Source organism: Triticum aestivum, chromosome 1B, assembly GCF_018294505.1.
Source record: "Triticum aestivum cultivar Chinese Spring chromosome 1B, IWGSC CS RefSeq v2.1, whole genome shotgun sequence".
In the NCBI taxonomy this organism is placed as follows: Eukaryota; Viridiplantae; Streptophyta; class Magnoliopsida; order Poales; family Poaceae; genus Triticum; species Triticum aestivum.
In genome coordinates, this window is record NC_057795.1 from 127,367,971 (window position 1) to 127,389,750 (window position 21,780).

General features: G+C 50.0%; 1 protein-coding gene across 1 annotated transcript; it reads left to right on the forward strand.

The window, feature by feature from the left end:
- The first annotated feature begins 13,201 nt into the window (after nt 1-13,201).
- Nucleotides 13,202-15,764, forward strand: LOC123088087 (protein NUCLEAR FUSION DEFECTIVE 4-like). Its single transcript, XM_044510246.1, has one exon. The coding sequence runs from the start codon at nt 13,264-13,266 to the stop codon at nt 15,010-15,012; it is 1,749 nt and encodes a 582-aa protein (XP_044366181.1). The 5' UTR covers nt 13,202-13,263; the 3' UTR covers nt 15,013-15,764.
- Nucleotides 15,765-21,780: the final 6,016 nt, after the last annotated feature.

The following is a 21,780-nucleotide window of genomic DNA, read 5'->3' on the forward strand; positions in this document are numbered from 1 at the left end:
TCCTCAAAAAAAAACAAAGAGATGTCTCTCATGCACATGATGCAGCTGGAAGGCTTCCTGGACATGGACCACTTCAGATCATTGATGTACAAGTTGAAGAGGATGATAGCCTAGAGGGTTCTGCTCATGGCGAAGATGGTGAGCCAATGCAAGATTGATATAATCTCTTGGCATGTTCTGATGGGAGGAAAAATGTTTCTTTTGGAGTGGATTTGAGAGTCTTATTTTTTGATGCATGGATAACTTTGTCCTATGTTGGTTGTGGATTTAAACTTGTTGGCGTCTGTTGGGCCATGTGGTGTGGAGCGCCTGGGTTGGCTATCATGTTGGAGCAACTCTAGCAGAGCCGCCATATCAGGCCGATCAACATAATAATCGCTGCCATATTGTACGATAATGGTGTGGTTATCCATACGGCTACCGCTAACGTCACCGCCAATGTTGATAACATTTTTCATTGGGAAAGAGCACCAATTAATGGAAGTCGCCATGTTTCGCACGTATTTCTCGCCCGCACGAGTCAAATCAGTCCCCGTTTTTCACCGAAGCGCACCTCTTCGTGGATATACAAAATCCCATCACCGCCATGGCCACACAGAGAGTTATGGTAGAGGGTGTGTCACTACTTCAACTGGGTCAATGAAAACTCACATTGTAAGGGTGAATCAGCCGTCGAACACGCCCGCCTACCTGTCGCCCTCGACTACTTCTATCGCAATTCGATGACTACCATGGCAGAAATGAATTGTACGCTCACATTGGCCTTCAAGAATGTGGCCTTATCCTGCATCGAGGATGAACATGCGTTCGTCAACCATGTGGCCGCGAAAGTCACGGAGGCCGAAGCCTCCCCCTGTGATGTCACTTCAAAGAGCACAAAGAGTTCGTAGTTCAATTAATAGAGAACCTTGGTATTAAGGTTGTTCAAATCGCAAATGTAATCCTTCTTCGAAATCCATTTTATGAATCCATGTTGAAATCCTATTTGAAATCGATGTTGAAGATCTAGTACGGAAAGGAAGATGTCACCTAGTCAATGACAAGCGGGTCCTATATAGCAGGAAATTTTGGAGGCTTATACTATAGTGATTCTGACTTTTCACCGCAACCTCCATATCCATATGAAGAACCATTTCATATGCGTTATGGAGGTTGTCGACATGACGACTTTGCTAGAGTTACTATTAAAATTCCTCTTAGATTTTATCTTTCTCTCGTGTTTTAAGTTTGTACAAAATGTGTAATGTTCTATAGAGGCCTATGAAGAAAAGAGTTAGATCCAAAGAGCAAGCACAAGCAACAGAAAGCTACTTTTTTTTAAAATAGTTTGGATTGCTTATCATATATGTTACGTGGTAGCGACAAGAAGCTATTTAGCTACATCCATGACGAGAGCACGTGCACTTTTTGAAACCGCAAAGAAGACTATTTTAATAGTGCTCCGTGCTCTCGCCAGACCAACCAACTCACTGCACGCTTCCACCTTGGCTACAACGGCATAGAAGGGGCGGGCCGCAGGCCTCTAGCTCGGCAACTGTTGGGGAACGTTGCAGAAAATTAAAATTTTTTCCTACGGTTTCACCAAGATCCATCTATGAGTTCATCTAAGCAACGAGTCAAGGGAGAGAGTTTGCATCTACATACCACTTGTAGATCGCGTGCGGAAGCTTGCAAGGTGATGATGGAGTCGTACTCGACGTGATTCGAATCACCGATGACCAAGTGCTGAACGGACAGCACCTCCGCGTTCAACACACGTACGGGACGGGAGACGTCTCCTCCTTCTTGATCCAGCAAGGGGGAAGGAGAGGTTGAGGAAGACAGCTCCACCGGCAGCACGACGGCGTGGTGATGGTGGAGAGGCAGTACTCCGACAGGGCTTCGCCAAGCACACAACGGAGGAGGAGAGGTGTTGGGGAGGGGAGGGCTGCGCCTTGGAGGGTGGTGAGGCTGCCCTCCCCTCACCCCTCTATTTATAGGGGGAAGGGAGAAGGGGGCCGGCCCCCCTAGAACCCATCTAGGGGGGTGCGGCGGCCAAGGGGAGAGGGGGAGAGGGTGGCTTGCCCCCCAAGCCAAGGGGGCGCCCCCTCTAGGGTTCCCCCCTCAACCCTAGGCGCAAGGGCCCAAGGGAGGGGGTGCGCCCAGCCCACCAGGGGCTGGCTCCCTGCCCCACGCAGCCCATGTGGCCCCCCGGGAGGGGTGGCCCCTCCCGGTGGACCCCCGGAACCCTTCCGGTGGCCCCGGTACAATACCGGTATGACCCCGAAACTTCCCGGTGCCCGTTTGACAACTTCCCATATATAAATCTTTACCTCCGGACCCTTCCGGAGCTCCTCGTGACGTCCAGGATCCCATCCGGGACTCCGAACAACATTCGGTAGTCACATACTAGTCTTCCTAATAACCCTAGCGTCACCGAACCTTAAGTGTGTAGACCCTACGGGTTCGGGAGACATGCAGACATGACCGAGACGCTCTCAGGTCAATAACCAACAGCGGGATCTGGATACCCATGATGGCTCCCACATGCTCCTCGATGTTGTCATCGGATGAACCACGATGTCGAGGATTCGATCAAACCCTGTATACAATTCCCTTTGTCAATCGGTACGTTACTTGCCCGAGACTCGATCGTCGGTATCCCAATACCTTGTTCAGTCTCGTTACCGGCAAGTCACTTTACTCGTACCGTAATGCATGATCCCGTGTCCAACACCTTGGTCACATTGAGCTCATTATGATGATGCATTACCGAGTGGGCCCAGAGATACCTCTCCGTCATACGGAGTGACAAATCCCAGTCTCGATCCGTGTCAACCCAACAGATACTTTCGGAGATACCTGTAATGCACCTTTATAGTCACCCAGTTACGTTGTGACGTTTGATACACCCAAGGCACTCTTACGGTATCCGGGAGTTACACGATCTCATGGTCGAAGGAAGAGATACTTGACATTGGCAAAGCTCTAGCAAAACGAACTACACGATCTTTTATGCTATGCTTAGGATTGGGTCTTGTCCATCACATCATTCTCCTAATGATGTGATCCCGTTATCAACGACATCCAATGTCCATAGTCAGGAAACCATGACTATCTGTTGATCACAACGAGCTAGTCAACTAGAGGCTCACTAGGGACATATTGTGGTCTAAGTATTCACACGTGTATTACGATTTCCGGATAATACAGTTATAGCATGAATAAAAGACATTTATCATGAACATTGAAATATAATAATACTTTTATTATTGCCTCTAGGGCATATTTCCAACAGTCTCCCACTTGCACTAGAGTCACCAATCTAGTTACATTGTGATGAATCGAACACCCATAGAGTTCTGGTGTTGATCATGTTTTGCACGCGAGAGAGGTTTAGTCAGCGGATCTGCGACATTCAGATCCGTGTGCACTTTGCAAATCTCTATGTCTCCATCTTGAACATTTTCACGGATGGAGTTGAAACGACGCTTGATGTGCCTGGTCTTCTTGTGAAACCTGGGCTCCTTGGCGAGGGCAATAGCTCCAGTGTTGTCACAGAAGAGTTTGATCGGCCCCGACGCATTGGGTATGACTCCTAGGTCGGTGATGAACTCCTTCACCCAAATCGCTTCATGCGCTGCCTCCGAGGCTGCCATGTACTCCGCTTCACACGTAGATCCCGCCACGACGCTCTGCTTGCAGCTGCACCAGCTTACTGCTCCACCATTCAACATATACACGTATCCGGTTTGTGACTTAGAGTCATCCAGATCTGAGTCGAAGCTAGCGTCGACGTAACCCTTTACGACGAGCTCTTCGTCTCCTCCATAAACGAGAAACATGTCCTTCGTCCTTTTCAGGTACTTCAGGATATTCTTGACCGCTGTCCAGTGTTCCTTGCCGGGATTACTTTGGTATCTTGCTACCAAACTTACGGCAAGGTTTACATCGGGTCTGGTACACAGCATGGCATACATAATAGATCCTATGGCTGAAGCATAGGGGATGACACTCATCTCTTCTTTATCTTTTGCCGTGGTCGGTGACTGAGCCGAGCTCAGTCTCACACCTTGTAACATAGGCAAGAACCCCTTCTTGGACTGATCCATTTTGAACCTCTTCAAAATCTTATCAAGGTATGTGCTTTGTGAAAGACCTATGAGGCGTCTCGATCTATCTCTATAGATCTTGATGCCTAATATATAAGCAGCTTCTCCAAGGTCCTTCATTGAAAAACACTTATTCAAGTAGGCCTTAATGCTGTCCAGAAATTCTATATTATTTCCCATCAAGAGTATGTCATCTACATATAATATGAGAAATGCTACAGAGCTCCCACTCACTTTCTTGTAAACGCAGGCTTCTCCATAAGTCTGCATAAACCCAAACGCTTTGATCATCTCATCAAAGCGAATGTTCCAACTCCGAGATGCTTGCACCAGTCCATAAATGGATCGCTGGAGCTTGCATACTTTGTTAGCATTCCGAGGATCGACAAAACCTTCCGGCTGCATCATATACAGCTCTTCCTTAAGATGTCCGTTAAGGAATGCCGTTTTGACGTCCATCTGCCATATCTCATAATCATAGTATGCGGCAATTGCTAACATGATTCGGACGGACTTCAGCTTCGCTACGGGAGAGAAAGTCTCGTCGTAGTCAATCCCTTGAACTTGTCGATAACCCTTAGCGACAAGTCGAGCCTTATAGATGGTAACATTGCCATCCGCGTCCGTCTTCTTCTTAAAAATCCATTTGTTTTCTATCGCTCGCCGATCATCGGGCAAGTCTGTCAAAGTCCATACTTTGTTTTCATACATGGATTCTATCTCGGATTTCATGGCTTCAAGCCATTTGTTGGAATCCGGGCCCGCCATCGCTTCTTCATAGTTCGAAGGTTCATTGTTGTCTAACAACATGATTTCCAGGACAGGGTTGCCGTACCACTCTGGTGCGGAACGTGTCCTTGTGGACCTACGAAGTTCAGTAGTAACTTGATCCGAAGTACCTTGATCATCATCATTGTTTTCCTCTTCAGTTGGTGTGGGCATCACAGGAACGGTTTCCTGCGCTGCGCCACTTTCCCGCTCAAGAGGTAGTACTTCATCGAGTTCTACTTTCCTCCCACTTACTTCTTTCGAGAGAAACTCTTTTTCCAGAAAGCATCCGTTCTTGGCAACAAAGATCTTGCCTTCGGATCTTAAGTAGAAGGTATACCCGACAGTTTCCTTAGGGTATCCTATGAATACGCATTTTTCCGACTTGGGTTCGAGCTTTTCAGGTTGAAGTTTCTTGACATAAGCATCGCATCCCCAAACTTTTAGAAATGACAGCTTAGGTTTCTTTCCAAACCATAATTCATACGGTGTCGTCTCAACGGATTTAGACGGTGCCCTATTTAAAGTGAATGTAGCTGTCTCTAGAGCGTATCCCCAAAATGATAGCGGTAAATCGGTAAGAGACATCATAGACCGCACCATATCCAATAGAGTGCGATTACGACGTTCGGACACACCGTTTCGCTGAGGTGTTCCAGGCGGCGTGAGTTGTGAAACGATTCCACATTTCCTTAAGTGTGTACCAAATTCGTGACTTAAGTATTCTCCTCCACGATCTGATCGTAAGAATTTTATCTTTCGGTCACGTTGATTCTCTACCTCATTCTGAAATTCCTTGAACTTTTCAAAGGTCTCAGACTTGTGTTTCATTAAGTAGACATACCCATATCTACTCAAGTCATCAGTGAGAGTGAGAACATAACGATATCCTCCGCGAGCCTCAACGCTCATTGGACCGCACACATCGGTATGTATGATTTCCAACAAGTTGGTTGCTCGCTCCATTGTTCCGGAGAACGGAGTCTTGGTCATTTTGCCCAAGAGGCATGGTTCGCACGTGTCAAACGATTCATAATCAAGAGACTCTAAAAGTCCATCGGCATGGAGCTTCTTCATGCGCTTGACACCAATGTGACCAAGGCGGCAGTGCCACAAGTATGTGGGACTATCGTTATCAACTTTAAATCTTTTGGCATCTACACTATGAACATGTGTAATATTACGCTCGAGATTCATTAAGAATAAACCATTGACCATCGGAGCATGACCATAAAACATATCTCTCATATAAATCGAACAACCATTATTCTCAGACTTAAATGAGTAGCCATCTCGTATTAAACGAGATCCAGATACAATGTTCATGCTCAAACTTGGCACTAAATAACAATTATTAAGGTTCAAAACTAATCCCGTAGGTAAATGTAGAGGCAGCGTGCCGACGGCGATCACATCGACTCTGGAACCATTCCCGACGCGCATCGTCACCTCGTCCTTCGCCAGTCTCCGTTTATTCCGCAGCTCCTGCTGTGAGTTACAAATATGAGCAACGGCACCGGTATCAAATACCCAGGAGTTACTACGAGTACTGGTAAGGTACACATCAATCACATGTATATCAAATATACCTTTGGTGTTGCCGGCCTTCTTATCCGCTAAGTATTTGGGGCAGTTCCGCTTCCAGTGACCCTTCCCCTTGCAATAAAAGCACTCAGTCTCAGGCTTAGGTCCATTCTTTGACTTCTTCCCGGTAACTGGCTTACCAGGCGCGGCAACCTCCTTGCCGTCCTTCTTGAAGTTCTTCTTACCCTTGCCCTTCTTGAACTTAGTGGTCTTATTGACCATCAACACTTGATGTTCTTTCTTGATTTCAGCCTCTGCTGACTTCAGCATCGAGAACACTTCAGGAATGGTCTTTTCCATCCCCTGCATGTTGTAGTTCATCACAAAGCTCTTGTAGCTTGGTGGGAGCGACTGGAGGATTCTGTCAATGACCGCCTCATCTGGGAGGTTAATGTTCAGCTGGGTCATACGGTTGTGCAACCCAGACATCTTCAGGATGTGCTCACTGACAGAACTGTTTTCCTCCATCTTACAACTGTAGAACTTGTCGGAGACATCATATCTCTCGACCCGGGCATGAGCTTGAAAAACTAGTTTCAGCTCTTCGAACATCTCATATGCTCCGTGGTGCTCAAAACGCTTTTGGAGCCCCGGTTCTAAGCTGTAAAGCATGCCGCACTGAACGAGGGAGTAATCATCAGCACGAGACTGCCAAGCATTCATAATGTCTTGGTTCTCTGGGACGGGAGCGTCACCTAGCGGTCCTTCTAGGACATATTGTTTCCTGGCAGCTATGAGGATGATCCTCAGGTTCCGGACCCAGTCCGTATAGTTGCTGCCATCATCTTTCAGCTTGGTTTTCTCTAGGAACGCGTTGAAGTTCATGTTGACATTAGCGTTGGCCATTGATCTACAAGACATATTTGCAAAGGTTTTAGACTAAGTTCATGATAATAAAGTTCTAATCAAATTATGAACTCCCACTTAGATTAGACATCCCTCTAGTCATCTAAGTGTTACACGATCCGAGTCGACTAGCCCGTGTCCGATCATCACGTGAGACGGACTAGTCATCGTCGGTGAACATTCTCATGTTGATCGTATCTTCCATACGATTCGTGTTCGACCTTTCGGTCTCCGTGTTCCGAGGCCATGTCTGCACATGCTAGGCTCGTCAAGTTAACCCTAAGTGTTTTCGCTGTGTAAAACTGTCTTACACCCGTTGTATGTGAACGTAAGAATCCATCACACCCGATCATCACGTGGTGCTTAGAAGCGACGAACTGTAGCAACGGTGCACAGTTAGGGGAGAACACTTCTTGAAATTTTTGTAAGGGATCATCTTATTTACTACCGTCGTCCTAAGTAAACAAGATGCATAAACATAATAAACATCACATGCAATTATATAGTTGTGACATGATATGGCCAATATCATATAGCTCCATTGATCTTCATCTTCGGGGCTCCATGATCATCTTGTCACCGGCTTGACACCATGATCTCCATCATCATGATCTCCATCATCGTGTCTTCATGAAGTTGTCACGCCAACGACTACTTCTACTTCTATGACTAACGTTTAGCAATAAAGTAAAGTAGTTTACATGGCGTTATTCAATGACACGCAGGTCATACAAAAAATAAAGACAACTCCTATGGCTCCTGCCGGTTGTCATACTCATCGACATGCAAGTCGTGAATCCTATTACAAAGAACATGATCTCATACATCACAATTCATCATTCATCACAACTTCTGGCCATATCACATCACATGATCAATCGCTGCAAAAACAAGTTAGACGTCCTCTAATTGTTGTTGCATCTTTTACGTGGCTGCAATTGGGTTCTAGCAAGAACGTTTTCTTACCTACGAATCACCACAACGTGATTTTGTCAACTTCTATTTACCCTTCATAAGGGCCCTGTTCATCGATTCCGCTCCAACTAAAGTGGGAGAGACAGACACCCGCCAGCCACCTTATGCAACTAGTGCATGTCAGTCGGTGGAACCGGTCTCACGTAAGCGTACGTGTAAGGTTGGTCCGGGCCGCTTCATCCCACAATACCGTTGAGCAAGAAAAGACTAGTAGAGGCAAGTAAGATGACAAAATCCACGCCCACAACAAAATTGTGTTCTACTCGTGCAAAGAGAACTACGCATAGACCTAGCTCATGATGCCACTGTTGGGGAACGTTGCAGAAAATTAAAAATTTTCCTACGGTTTCACCAAGATCCATCTATGAGTTCATCTAAGCAACGAGTCAAGGGAGAGAGTTTGCATCTACATACCACTTGTAGATCGCGTGCGGAAGCTTGCAAGGTGATGATGGAGTCGTACTCGACGTGATTCGAATCACCGATGACCAAGTGCTGAACGGACAGCACCTCCGCGTTCAACACACGTACGGGACGGGAGACGTCTCCTCCTTCTTGATCCAGCAAGGGGGAAGGAGAGGTTGAGGAAGACAGCTCCACCGGCAGCACGACGGCGTGGTGATGGTGGAGAGGCAGTACTCCGACAGGGCTTCGCCAAGCACACAACGGAGGAGGAGAGGTGTTGGGGAGGGGAGGGCTGCGCCTTGGAGGGTGGTGCGGCTGCCCTCCCCTCACCCCTCTATTTATAGGGGGAAGGGAGAAGGGGGCCGGCCCCCTAGAACCCATCTAGGGGGGTGCGGCGGCCAAGGGGAGAGGGGGAGAGGGTGGCTTGCCCCCCAAGCCAAGGGGGCGCCCCCTCTAGGGTTCCCCCCTCAACCCTAGGCGCAAGGGCCCAAGGGAGGGGGTGCGCCCAGCCCACCAGGGGCTGGCTCCCTGCCCCACGCAGCCCATGTGGCCCCCCGGGAGGGGTGGCCCCTCCCGGTGGACCCCCGGAACCCTTCCGGTGGCCCCGGTACAATACCGGTATGACCCCGAAACTTCCCGGTGTCCGTTTGACAACTTCCCATATATAAATCTTTACCTCCGGACCCTTCCGGAGCTCCTCGTGACGTCCAGGATCCCATCCGGGACTCCGAACAACATTCGGTAGTCACATACTAGTCTTCCTAATAACCCTAGCGTCACCGAACCTTAAGTGTGTAGACCCTACGGGTTCGGGAGACATGCAGACATGACCGAGACGCTCTCAGGTCAATAACCAACAGCGGGATCTGGATACCCATGATGGCTCCCACATGCTCCTCGATGTTGTCATCGGATGAACCACGATGTCGAGGATTCGATCAAACCCTGTATGCAATTCCCTTTGTCAATCGGTACGTTACTTGCCCGAGACTCGATCGTCGGTATCCCAATACCTTGTTCAGTCTCGTTACCGGCAAGTCACTTTACTCGTACCGTAATGCATGATCCCGTGTCCAACACCTTGGTCACATTGAGCTCATTATGATGATGCATTACCGAGTGGGCCCAGAGATACCTCTCCGTCATACGGAGTGACAAATCCCAGTCTCGATCCGTGTCAACCCAACAGATACTTTCGGAGATACCTGTAATGCACCTTTATAGTCACCCAGTTACGTTGTGACGTTTGATACACCCAAGGCACTCTTACGGTATCCGGGAGTTACACGATCTCATGGTCGAAGGAAGAGATACTTGACATTGGCAAAGCTCTAGCAAAACGAACTACACGATCTTTTATGCTATGCTTAGGATTGGGTCTTGTCCATCACATCATTCTCCTAATGATGTGATCCCGTTATCAACGACATCCAATGTCCATAGTCAGGAAACCATGACTATCTGTTGATCACAACGAGCTAGTCAACTAGAGGCTCACTAGGGACATATTGTGGTCTAAGTATTCACACGTGTATTACGATTTCCGGATAATACAGTTATAGCATGAATAAAAGACATTTATCATGAACATTGAAATATAATAATACTTTTATTATTGCCTCTAGGGCATATTTCCAACAGCAACTCACTGCACGCTCCCATCTTCGCTATGGAAGTGGATCCCCTAACATGAAGGAGGAAAGTCACCTTAGCTACAGTTCCCTAACTTCCCTCCTTAACATCCATACGATTAAGGCTAAAATGATTTGAATTAATTTACAAATTACAAATCCACTTTATACATTTACAAAACTTACATACAAACAAAATTATGGTGCAATAAAATTTATTTTAAATTTACTTATATCAACAGCAACTGTGAACAGTGTCTGCTACAGTAGATAAATACTTCGTTTGCTACAGTACCCATGCCATTTCTTCTCTGTTTGACACTAGTTTGCACTGTAAGTTAGGTGAATTCCCTCCTTTATGTTATCTATGTTAGAGGATCCACTTTCCTCGGCTATACGGGGCTTCTTGCTCGGCACGTACGGGATGCATGAATACCTAGGAAACATGATTTTCCCTAAAAAAAAAAAGGGAAACCCTAGGAAACATGATTAGCCAGCAGACCGAGCGAGCGAAAGGTGATTTGTCTGGGGTGGGGGTGTCAAGTGGATATTGCATGTTCCGTGCATGAGATCTCGTTGCTGGGTTCCTTTTGATTCTTGTACCGCCAACCCAAAGAATCACGGTCACGGCACATGGGGGACCCAAACCAAGCCAAACCCACCATTTGCTCTAGCACTAGCAGTCAGTGCCATGTGCAACGAGACCAAACTGCACTATCGAGGTCCTAAAATTACGTCGTTTTACTCCAGTCTCGAGATGACACGCTAACCAACCTAGCTATTTTGCTGTCCCTCGACTGTGGCGTGCGCGCTCACATGGCCAAAACAGTTGGATATGTATTTCCTCCAATGAGATCGACCGAGCTCAAACCAAGATCAACACTGGCGCGGGTCCAAGATTCGGGGCCTACTATATGTCAGACCGCCTGAAAAAAATCAGGCCATATGATTTTTCCGGCCATGGAATTCGAATTCAACAATTGACCTTCATCTTCTCTCTATCTTCCTCCTATGATCCTCCCCACTCACAAACCACCACTGTCGTCAGGACGCTTCTATGCACCTCGCTGCCATCTGCAACCGCTCAAAGCCACTCCTCTAAACCTCCCACCTCTTTTTTCCTTGTGTCGGCAGCCCTACCCCGCATCTGAACCGTCAATCCTTTGACTCGCCTTCGCTGGTGACATTGTTGTCGTGTTGTCCCCGGCTCTGGGCCGCTCCCATCCAAGGCCTCCCCTGCAGCCCCGAGCCTCGATGACGCTCACCGCGGCGCTCCCCTCGCCGCCTCGGGGCTTCCCCCTCTGCTTTCTGTAATCAACGGACTTCAAATTAAAATACACGCAACTTACATAATTTTTTTTTGAGAGTACGTCCAGATGTGCCAACTACCACTTGCCGTGAACAACGAGCGTAGTATAAACACCAGACCAGAGCAAGGCCAAAGACGGGCAACACCGCAAAACAAGCTACACCGCAAAAGCTCTATCCTAAGCTGAAACACAATACCGCATCCCAACTGACGCCGGACGCCTCCGAAGACCACGAACTTCCGCAGAATAGCGCTTCTCGATGCATCATCCATTCCGAGCACCTAAGAGGAAGTAGCATGGATGGCATGACTCGATATGATCTAAGGAAGACGCCGTCTTGGACACACCAGCGATGGGCGTACATAGCACCGCCAAGGATCAAAAGAGGACAACGAGGAACCGGCTGTGTCTCATAACACAATCCTCCTAACAAAGGTATGACGTCGAGGAGACCACCATTGTGTCGATCCAACACCGAATCGAGGCTTTCGCCCGGACACCGCCACAAACTCCAAGCGAGCGAGGGACAAGACAAACACGCTCAGCGACGTCTCCAGGGAAGGGGGTGATATCCATGGGTAACATCGCCGCTGGCACGACGGAAGTCGTGCAAGATTTTCATCCGCTTGTCATACATCATCAAAACTCCTAGAATTGGGCAACACCATCCAATTAGCCTCGCACAGGCGCCACCGCAACACTAAGCCGACGTAGCCGCAAAGCCGATCGAGGATCGACGATCGACTGCAGGGCAAATAGAAACCCGGCCACACCACCAACTCCCAGCCTGGACGAGAAACCACAGCTACATTGCACCTCCGAGAAGGTCCAGAACCGCCCACGACGGTAGTCGCCCACTCCAAGGAATAACCTTGCCCGAGCGGACCCGCTTCTCCACCAAGAAGCATGCTCACATGTTGCACCACCGGGAGAGCCCCGCCACTCACCACACCGCTGAGAGGTGATCGGCCACTCGTTGCTCACTAAGGCTCCATCTTGGCCGAGCCATCGCAATGCCGCCGCCACCAGTCTGTCTGTGGGCTCGCTCCGCAGCCTCCAGATGTCGCCGCCGCCTGAACTCGCCACTGCACCGCTACCGCCTCCCGCCAGACCCGCCGCCCCACCAAGCCTTCTGTCGTGCTCCGGCCGCCAACCTCCACATCCGGCCGGCACAGCTCTAACCTGTCCGAGCCCCACCACGAAGAAAAGTGTCGCGCCGCCACCGGATCATGCGCTCCGCCGCAAGCCCGCAACGCATCGCCACCGGCTAGCAAGCTGCACCGTCACACACCGCCATCTGCCTGCGCGCACCACCCGACGCGTCGGCCTCCGAGTGGCCGAAGAAGAATCCTCCGGGGCCCCCACTTTTTTTCCCCAGGGGAGGGCAAGGGAGATCCCGCCGTCACTGCGCGGGCTTGCAATCTAGGCTGCTTATATACCCCTCAAAAAAAATCTAGGCTGCTTATATATGCCACGTCACTCTCATCAGAAGACCAACCCGTAAATTTCTTCTCCAACTTGTGCTACATTAACCGCTCCAAACATCATTCCAGCTTTCGCATCCCCCCCCCCCCCCCCCCCCCAACTCCATCCCACTCCAGCATTGTGATCTCCCAAAAAAGTCAACCACGGAAAGAAGCAGAGCATCTCGCCATGGCGGCCGCGGCCAGGGCCTTCGCCGTGCACGTGCTGCGCGGGAGGTGGTTCATGGCGTACGGCTCCTTCCTCATCATGTCCGCGGCGGGGGCGACGTACATCTTCGCCGTCTACTCCAAGGACATCAAGGCCACGCTCGGCTACACACAGGAGCAGCTCAACACCGTCGGCTTCTTCAAGGACGTCGGCGCCAACGTCGGCATCCACGCCGGCCTCATCGCCGAGGTCGCCCCGCCATGGCTCGTCCTCGCCATCGGCGCCGCAATGAACCTGGGGGGATACCTCATGCTCTACCTCTCCGTCGCCGGCGTCGTCCGCGCCAGGCCGCCGCTCTGGCTCGTCTGCCTCTACATCGCCGTCGGCGCCAACTCGCAGGCCTTCGCCAACACCGGCGCGCTGGTCACCTGCGTCAAGAACTTCCCCGAGAGCCGCGGCGTCATACTCGGTTTGCTCAAGGGCTTCGTCGGCCTCAGCTGCGCCATCTTCACCCAGCTCTACCTCGCCTTCTACGGCGGTGGCGGAGGCGACACCAGGCCACTCATACTTCTCGTGGGCTGGCTCCCCGCCGCCGTCTCCGTGGTGTTCCTCGGCACGATTCGGATCATTAGCTCGCCGCGCTCCCCAGCCGCGGCGCGCCGCGAGTACCGCGCGTTCTGCGGCTTTCTATACGTGTCGCTCGCGCTCGCCGCTTACCTCATGGTCCTCATCATCTTGCAGAAGAGGTTCTTGTTCACCCGAGCAGAGTTTGGCGTCAGCGCCGCCGTCGTACTCGCAATGCTCCTCGTCCCATTCACCGTGGTCCTGCGCGAGGAGGCCGCACTGTTCAAGAACACGCTGGAAGCGCAGTCCGTGGTGCCCGTGCCCACCAAACCGCGGACGCCGGTACAAGAGCCAGCGTCCGTTGCGGAGAGGCCAGCGGCCACACTGATGTCGAGGGTGGTGCGTGCTCTGAGGCCGCCACCGCTTGGCGACGACTACACGATCCTTCAGGCGCTGGTGAGCGTGGACATGCTGCTGCTGTTCACGGCGACGGTGTTCGGCATAGGCGGCACACTCACGGCCATCGACAACATGGGCCAGATCGGCGAGTCGCTGGGCTACCCGCAGCGCAGCATCGCCACCTTCGTCTCCCTCATCAGCATCTGGAACTACCTCGGCCGGGTCGCCTCCGGCTTCGCGTCGGAGGCGCTCCTCGCGCGGTACCGCCTCCCGCGCCCGCTCGTCCTCGCCGTCGTCCTGCTCCTCACCGTTCCGGGGCACCTCCTCATATCGTTCGGCGTGCCGGGCTCCCTGTACGTGGCGTCGGTGATCATCGGGTTCTGCTTCGGCGCGGCGCAGCCGCTGATCCTGGCGAGCGTGTCGGAGCTGTTCGGCCTCAGGTACTACTCCACGCTCTACAACCTGTGCGGCACGGCGAGCCCCGTGGGGTCGTACGTCCTCAACGTGCGCGTCGCCGGGCGCATGTACGACCGCGAGGCCGCGCGGCAGGGTGGCGGACACGCCGTGGCCTCGGCGGCCGGGAAGAGGCTCGTGACCTGCATCGGCGTCCGGTGCTACAAGGAGTCGTTCTTGGTCATAACGGCAGTGACTGTGGCCGCCGCGGCGGTGACGCTGGTGCTGGCGTGGAGGACTCGGGGATTCTACGCGGGGGACGTGTACGCGCGGTTTAAGGAGGAGGAGGAGGAGGAGGCGGTGGTGGCTGGGCAAAGCAGAAATGGCGTCGCCGCGTCGGAGATGTCCAGTTAGAAGTGAAAGGGAGTTGCGCTGAACATGGACCTAAGGTCTAACACAACACACGCGATTACAGTGGTGAGGTGGACGAACATAATGTTAGAAAATTATTTTACATGATTAATTCATACACTCCATGCCCTACGCTTATAAGCTCCTTCGAGAGACTGAGCCGGCATATCATCTTGTGATTTATAAAGTCATCGTAGATGTCTCGTCGTCGACAAGAACGTCTCCTCTCCTCCTAGTAAAATTATATCGCCGAAAATCCTGAAATAAATTTAGGAATAATGCGAGCACCATGACTTGAGCCCTGATGAGCCAGGGATATCACTGTTCCTAAAATATACTAAATCATGATAAAAGCAACCACTAGCATGCTTATGTCGAACATATTGAAAACACTAAATAGCATGAACAACAACATCAATTGCCTAACCCTAAGCGACACGAGCGACGTCCACCTCCGTGCCGCCTCGGGCACCCCACCTCTGGTTTCTCCTCCTGTTGCCGCTAGCAGCCACCTCCTAGCGAAGCTCGTGTTGTGCGGGTGGTGGCGGGGTCTCCCTCCTTCGAACGAGTGTCCTTGCAACTCCCAACCCAACGTTGTGGTGCCCGTGCGGTTGGCGGCGAGGGGCGGCGTGACCCCTGGTCCAGCGGGCGTCGGCCTCGCGCGATGGCGCGCGTCCCCTTGCATCGCAGATCCGCGGTAGTGGCGTCCCGGTGTCTCCTCTGGCCGTGTCCTACGACGGATCCCGTGGCGGCCTTCTCCAGCCTCGTGGCGGCTCCGCCGGCTACGTCCTCCTCTTCCTTGCCGTCGTCTCCGGCCTGCCGGTGCAGCGCCCCCCCCCCCCCCCCCCCCCTCCCCCGTGTGCCACCTACTCGAGCCCCTCCATACCTGCAACTGCTTCGGCGAACCTATCGACTGCTCGTCCCAGTGGCCCGGTCCAGCAATGCTTCTCTCCTCTCGGCTGGTTGTGGTGCTACTGGAGGCGGCGAATCTGGGCCTCCTCTTCTCAAATTTGGACTGTCAAGGTTGGTGGAGGATGGATGCATGCGGCAAGGTTTCATTGGTGGTGATGGTTGTAGCTGGTGGTGCGTCCGACAACTCCCATGTCACCTTCTTTTCTAGTGATCGGTACACTCTCCTTCCTACAGCGGAGATTCCGTCCAGCGATGTGGTTATCTCCGATTCCTGATCCAACAACATTCGGGTTTGTTCGGTCAAAGGCCGAAGTGAAATCCGTGCTCGGCTTGCCGATGTTAGCAGTGACGACAACGGGTGTCCTCCCCTTCTTGAAGGCGTCGCTATTGAAAATATGAGCAATTTACCATATGATTTAATTAATGAAAAATAGTAGATAACACATGACTACAATAAAATGATAAGACAAGTCATGCAATCTAACAGAGAATATGTAAATAGCATCTGAAGATGTGAATTTGAATAGAACATATGTAGTGCAACCGCTTGAACAAGAAACTCTAGCATGATCTCGAACAGAAGAGACACGGACACATACTGAGCAACGGAGAAAGCATTGGCGTTGGGGTTTGTGTTGTTGCCCATGTTGTCGAAGAGACTGTTGACATCGGGGAAGAAGTCGTCGTTGGGGAAGTGATCATCAACGTTAGTGATGGCGTTGATTGCTTGTATCTGTGTTGGTATTTTCTCGAAGATGAGAGGATGATGCAGCACAACAACGATAAATATTTCTCTCAGTTATGAAAGCATAACTAAGGTTATCAATCCAGTAGGAGAACTAAGCAACACTATGTAAACAGTACCTGCACACATAGAACAAATAATTGCAACCCAACGCGTAAGAGGGTTGTCAATCCCTCCTCTGTATTGAGATATATTAAATTGTATGAGATTTGATAAATAGATCTGACAAAAACAACAAAATAAAATAATAATAAGTGCAGCAATGTATTTTTGGGTGTTTGGAATAATAGTTCTGAAAACAATCTGATAAGAAATAGACTCAGGGGCCGTAGATTTCACTAGTGGCTTCTCTCGAGACAGTAGCATACGATGGGTAAATAAATTACTGTTGGACAATTGATAGAAGAGCACATAATTATGACGATGTCCAAGACAATGATCATGTATATAAGCATCACGTCCAAGATTAGTAGACCGACTCCTGCATGCATCTATTACTATTACTCCACACATCGATCGCTATCTAACATACATCTAGTGTATTAAGTTAATGGAGAAACGGAGTAATACAATAAGAACGATGACATGATGTAGACAAGATCTATTCATGTAGAAATAGACCCCCTAAAGGAAATATGCCCTAGAGGTAATAATAAAGTTATTATTTATTTCCTTAATTCAGGATAAATGTTTATTATTCATGCTAGATGTCAGGACCCCGACTCAATGTCACATCGATCTAGCCTGTAACACCTCATATCACTTTGCGGCCTCACGCACGGTATTCCCACGGGTGTCGCCTTACTTTTGCCCGGGACCGTTTGCGCCTTTTGGCTCACGTATATGATGATGTTGCTAGCATCCATATGATAAGGAGCCTGGGCTGACATGACTAGTCGTAAACCCAAAGTGGCACAGACTTACAGGGACAGGCATCCATGACCCAGCATCGAACGTGTCGGTCATCAGCAAGTGGGTCCGGGCTGTAGCACTGGGCTAGCAGGACTCCGGTAAACCGGGCTGTAGCGGGCTAATAGGGCTCCGGTACTCAATGCGTGACATTTCCCCGAAGGGACAGACACAGGAACGAAGAAGGACACATGCCGGCCAGCCTAAGTGTTCCGGAGCAGTAGCAAGCTACCATGGCTCAATGGAAACACTAGGAGATATTTCCCGGTAAGAGAGGCTACTAAAGATAAACAACTAGATAGTCAGATCCCACACATACCAAGCATTTCAATCATACACACAATATGCTCGATATGTGCAAATACAACAAGGCATCACAACATGACTCTGCGACACAAGTACTTTATTTAAAGGCTCAGAGAGCCATACATAACATACATACAAGTACGGGTCACACGACCCACATTCAAGTCATATAGTCATACAAATCAGCAGCGGAAGTAATTTGTCTGAGTACAGACAGCTAGTAAAATAAAAGAGGCTTGGAAAGCCTAGCTATACTACATGGTCCTTCATGTGCTCAGGATCACCACCTGGGCCTTAGTCTACTCGTCGATGTCAACGTCTACGAAGAACCCATCAGAAGGGGTTGCAGCGTCTTCTGTAAAATGTAAATTATAGCAACATGAGTACAAAGGTAACCAGCAAGACTTACGTCAGATCCTACATACATGCACATTATCAAGAAGGGTTGGTGGAGTTATTGCAACAAGCCAGCTTTGACTCTTGGCTAAACTATCCTACGAGACTCCAACTTGAAATGGTTTTGCGCACACGAGTCCACTACTCACCACTTCAATACACAACCGAGAATCCACCTCCGTCTTCCTACGGAGGGCCATCCTCGGCACTCACGCTTATCTTGAAGCTTTTAGTAGTTTCCAGTTTACTTGTCTATGAACTGTATAGGCAACCAAGTAGTCCTTCACCGCGGACGCGGCTATTCGAATAGATTAGGTTAACCCTGCAGTGGTGTACTTCTTCATACACGCTCTCACCACTTACCGTCGTTTACACGACATGTACTCGGCAACCTTCAAGCGGAAGCCCAACGTGGGTGTCGGCCACGACCTACCTAATCACCTAAGTCTCCAATCCAGGTTTATCGCCTATCCAGGTTTCCCATACGGCCCCGAACAATGTGTACAGGGTTCCGTGACACCTAACGGGTGCCCGGTATTCCCGGCCACGTACCTACCGCATCACAGCCCACCCCTACGGTCAGCGCTGTCCACGGCCTCCAGTAGGCTACAAACACCAGAAACTATTTGCAACTCCTGGACAGAGAACTAGGGTGAATAAGAAGCCGAGAGGGTCCATTGGTTTCGGGCCCAATGCATGGTAGTAGCTGATTCTTAAATCACACATACAGATCTCAGTGCTTAAGGTCGGCTTCAATGAAACAACCCACCATGTACTCCTACATGGCCTCTCATCGATACATTTACCAAATCGTGTTCACCACATCACTCTCAATACCGGCATGATCATTTCACTCTAGCCCATCACCCAGATGAACCAGACCTGACACGACTCTAAGCATAGCAGGCATAGCAAGGTAGGAACAACACATACATATGACTAAATCAACTCCTACACATGCTAGTGGGTTTCATCTAGTTACTGTGGCAATGACAGGTCATGCAGAGGAAATGGGTTCAACTACCGTAGCACACAGCAGTTTGAAACGCGTTGTCTTAATGCAGTAAAAGAGAGCAGAAGCGAGAACATGGGATTGTATCGATATGATCAACTGGTTGGTTGCTTGCCTGATGGATCGATGCACGGATACGGTTCTTCGCTAGGGTAATCACGGTACTCCTCGGAGGCAGAACCTGCCGCAAAGAACACCGATACACAACCATCACCAAACAATGTGCGACAATATGATGCATGCATAAAACATGACAATATGAGTGTGTTGGGCTAATGCAACTAAGACCAGATGGGTTTGAGCCAATTTGAACCAAAGATTCAAATTCCAAACACATATGTGATCTTAAATAGTGCTTTATCATGTTTTGCACTAAACAGCAAGTTAACTTGTTTAAACATGCATGAAAACAGTACAGATGGATAGATTGGATTTTTCTGATCATTTTTCATATATAACTTGTTTGATTTGGAGTTACAGATTAAAAGTTATGAATTTTTGAAGTTTGAACTATATTCTGGAATTTCCTATATTAGAATCAATCCAGAAATTAATTTATTGCGTCAGCCATGCGTCAGAATGACGTCAGGGTCAACGGAGACGTCCAGGTCAAACCTAACTGTGGGTCCAGGGTGTCAGGGTAATTAGTTTAGCTAAAGTTTAATTAAAACTAAACCTATTTAGTTAACAGGGCTGGGCCCCACCTGTCATTGACTCATCAGAGTCAACCAGGGCCCAACGTGGTCGAAGTCAACGTCGGCTGCATCGGCGTCTAGCCGCCGGCGAGCCCGACGCGGCGGCGGAAGTGAGTTTGGCCGTTTCGGCAACCAAACGAGCCGCGGAGGGTGGCTATGGATAGCTGGGAACATGCCGCAGCTTCTGGTGGAGTCGGTTGGGGTCAGGGCGGCCGGAATCGGCGCCGGCGACGACCTAGGCGGCCGCCGGAGTTCGGCCGAAGGAGAACTTGAGGCTAGAGGGGTCGGTGAGGTGCGGGGAGTAGTTGGTTAGGTGCTACGTGACGTGGTGAGCACGATGGACACCAAGTGGTGGCCGGAGGATGGCCGGGAGCACGTCGGTGACGAGATCCACGGCGATGCGTGCGGGTGATCTTCGTGCGGTGGCTACACGGCTCGGGGGCGAGAGAGGAAGAGTAGGAGAGGTAGCTAGGCTCACAGAGCACCCGTAGAGGCCACCGGCGAGGTCGGGGACGAGCTGATGCGGCGACGGCGTTGAAAGGGATCTCCGGCGATGGCGGTTCGGTCGAGGTCGGTGCGGTGGACTCGGGCCTTGCGAGCGCTCGGGGCTCGGCTTGCTCGAAGGAGAGGAGGGTGGTGGAGCTCCTGGACACGGTGGCACGGCGTGGGGTTGACGGAGAGCGTGGCTACGGCGAGGGGGTGGCGGCGATGGCGTCGGCCATGGCGTGGGAGAGCGAGGGAGAGGAGTTGGGGGAGAATGGAGGTGTCCTGGGGGTTCACGGCTCGACGTGGAGTTCATCCAAGCCAGCAACGAGGCGAGGAGGTGAAGCATGGCGACGGCCAGCTGCGTGGCGCACGCTGCGGCCGCCGTCGGGCACCTGCCTGCCTGCCTGGCCGGCAAGCAGCTCGCTGGCGCGCGCTGGGCTGGGCCGGCAGGTGGGCCGAGTTGCAGGCGCCAGGTAAGTTTCCTTTCTGTTTTTTTCCTTTTTCTATTTTTTTGCAACTTTGTGGAGTTTTAAAAAAAATACTTAGATGGCTCCAAAAATCACCAAACTGCTCCTGGTCCATAGTTGGATTATTTCCAGCATGAAACATTTCTGTTTGGGAATATTTGGGCATTTGCAATATTTTATATAATTTGAACTGCTCAAATTCAAATACTTATGAATTAATTCAAAGACCTTAGGATGACCTAGAAAATGGTGCACCACTTTTGGCAGAGGCTCTGAACCAAAGCAAAGGTGATGAGCATTTTTAAGGGCATTTCAGGTTCATTGAAATAATTTTTAGTAAACCCTAGTTGGATTAAAAGGGTTCTGGGGGTTTCTGTCCTTCCCCATTTCAAATTCAAATGATATTTAAACATGATGCACACACTAATGCAGGGACTAGCTAGGGTGTGACACTAGAATTGTATTAACCGGAAACTTAGTACATGTGTGAATATATATACAAAACATATAGTCCCTAGTATGCCTCTACTTGACTAGCTCGTTAATCAAAGATGGTTATGTTTCCTAACCATAGACATGTGTTGTCATTTGATGAATGGGATCACATCATTAGGAGAATGATGTGATGGACATGACCCATCCATTAGCTTAGCATTATGATCGTGTCAGTTTCATTGCTACTGCTTTCTTCATGACTTATACAAGTTCCTTAGACTATGAGATTATGCAACTCCCGAATACCGGAGGAACACTTTGTGTGCTACCAAACGTCACAACGTAAATGGGTGATTATAAAGATGCTCTACATGTGTCTCCGAAGGTGTTTGTTGGGTTGGCATAGAT

Bases quoted from the DNA above. Each gene is read 5' to 3' on its own strand.
- LOC123088087 (XM_044510246.1), top strand. From the start codon at position 13,264: ATGGCGGCCGCGGCCAGGGCCTTCGCCGTGCACGTGCTGCGCGGGAGG.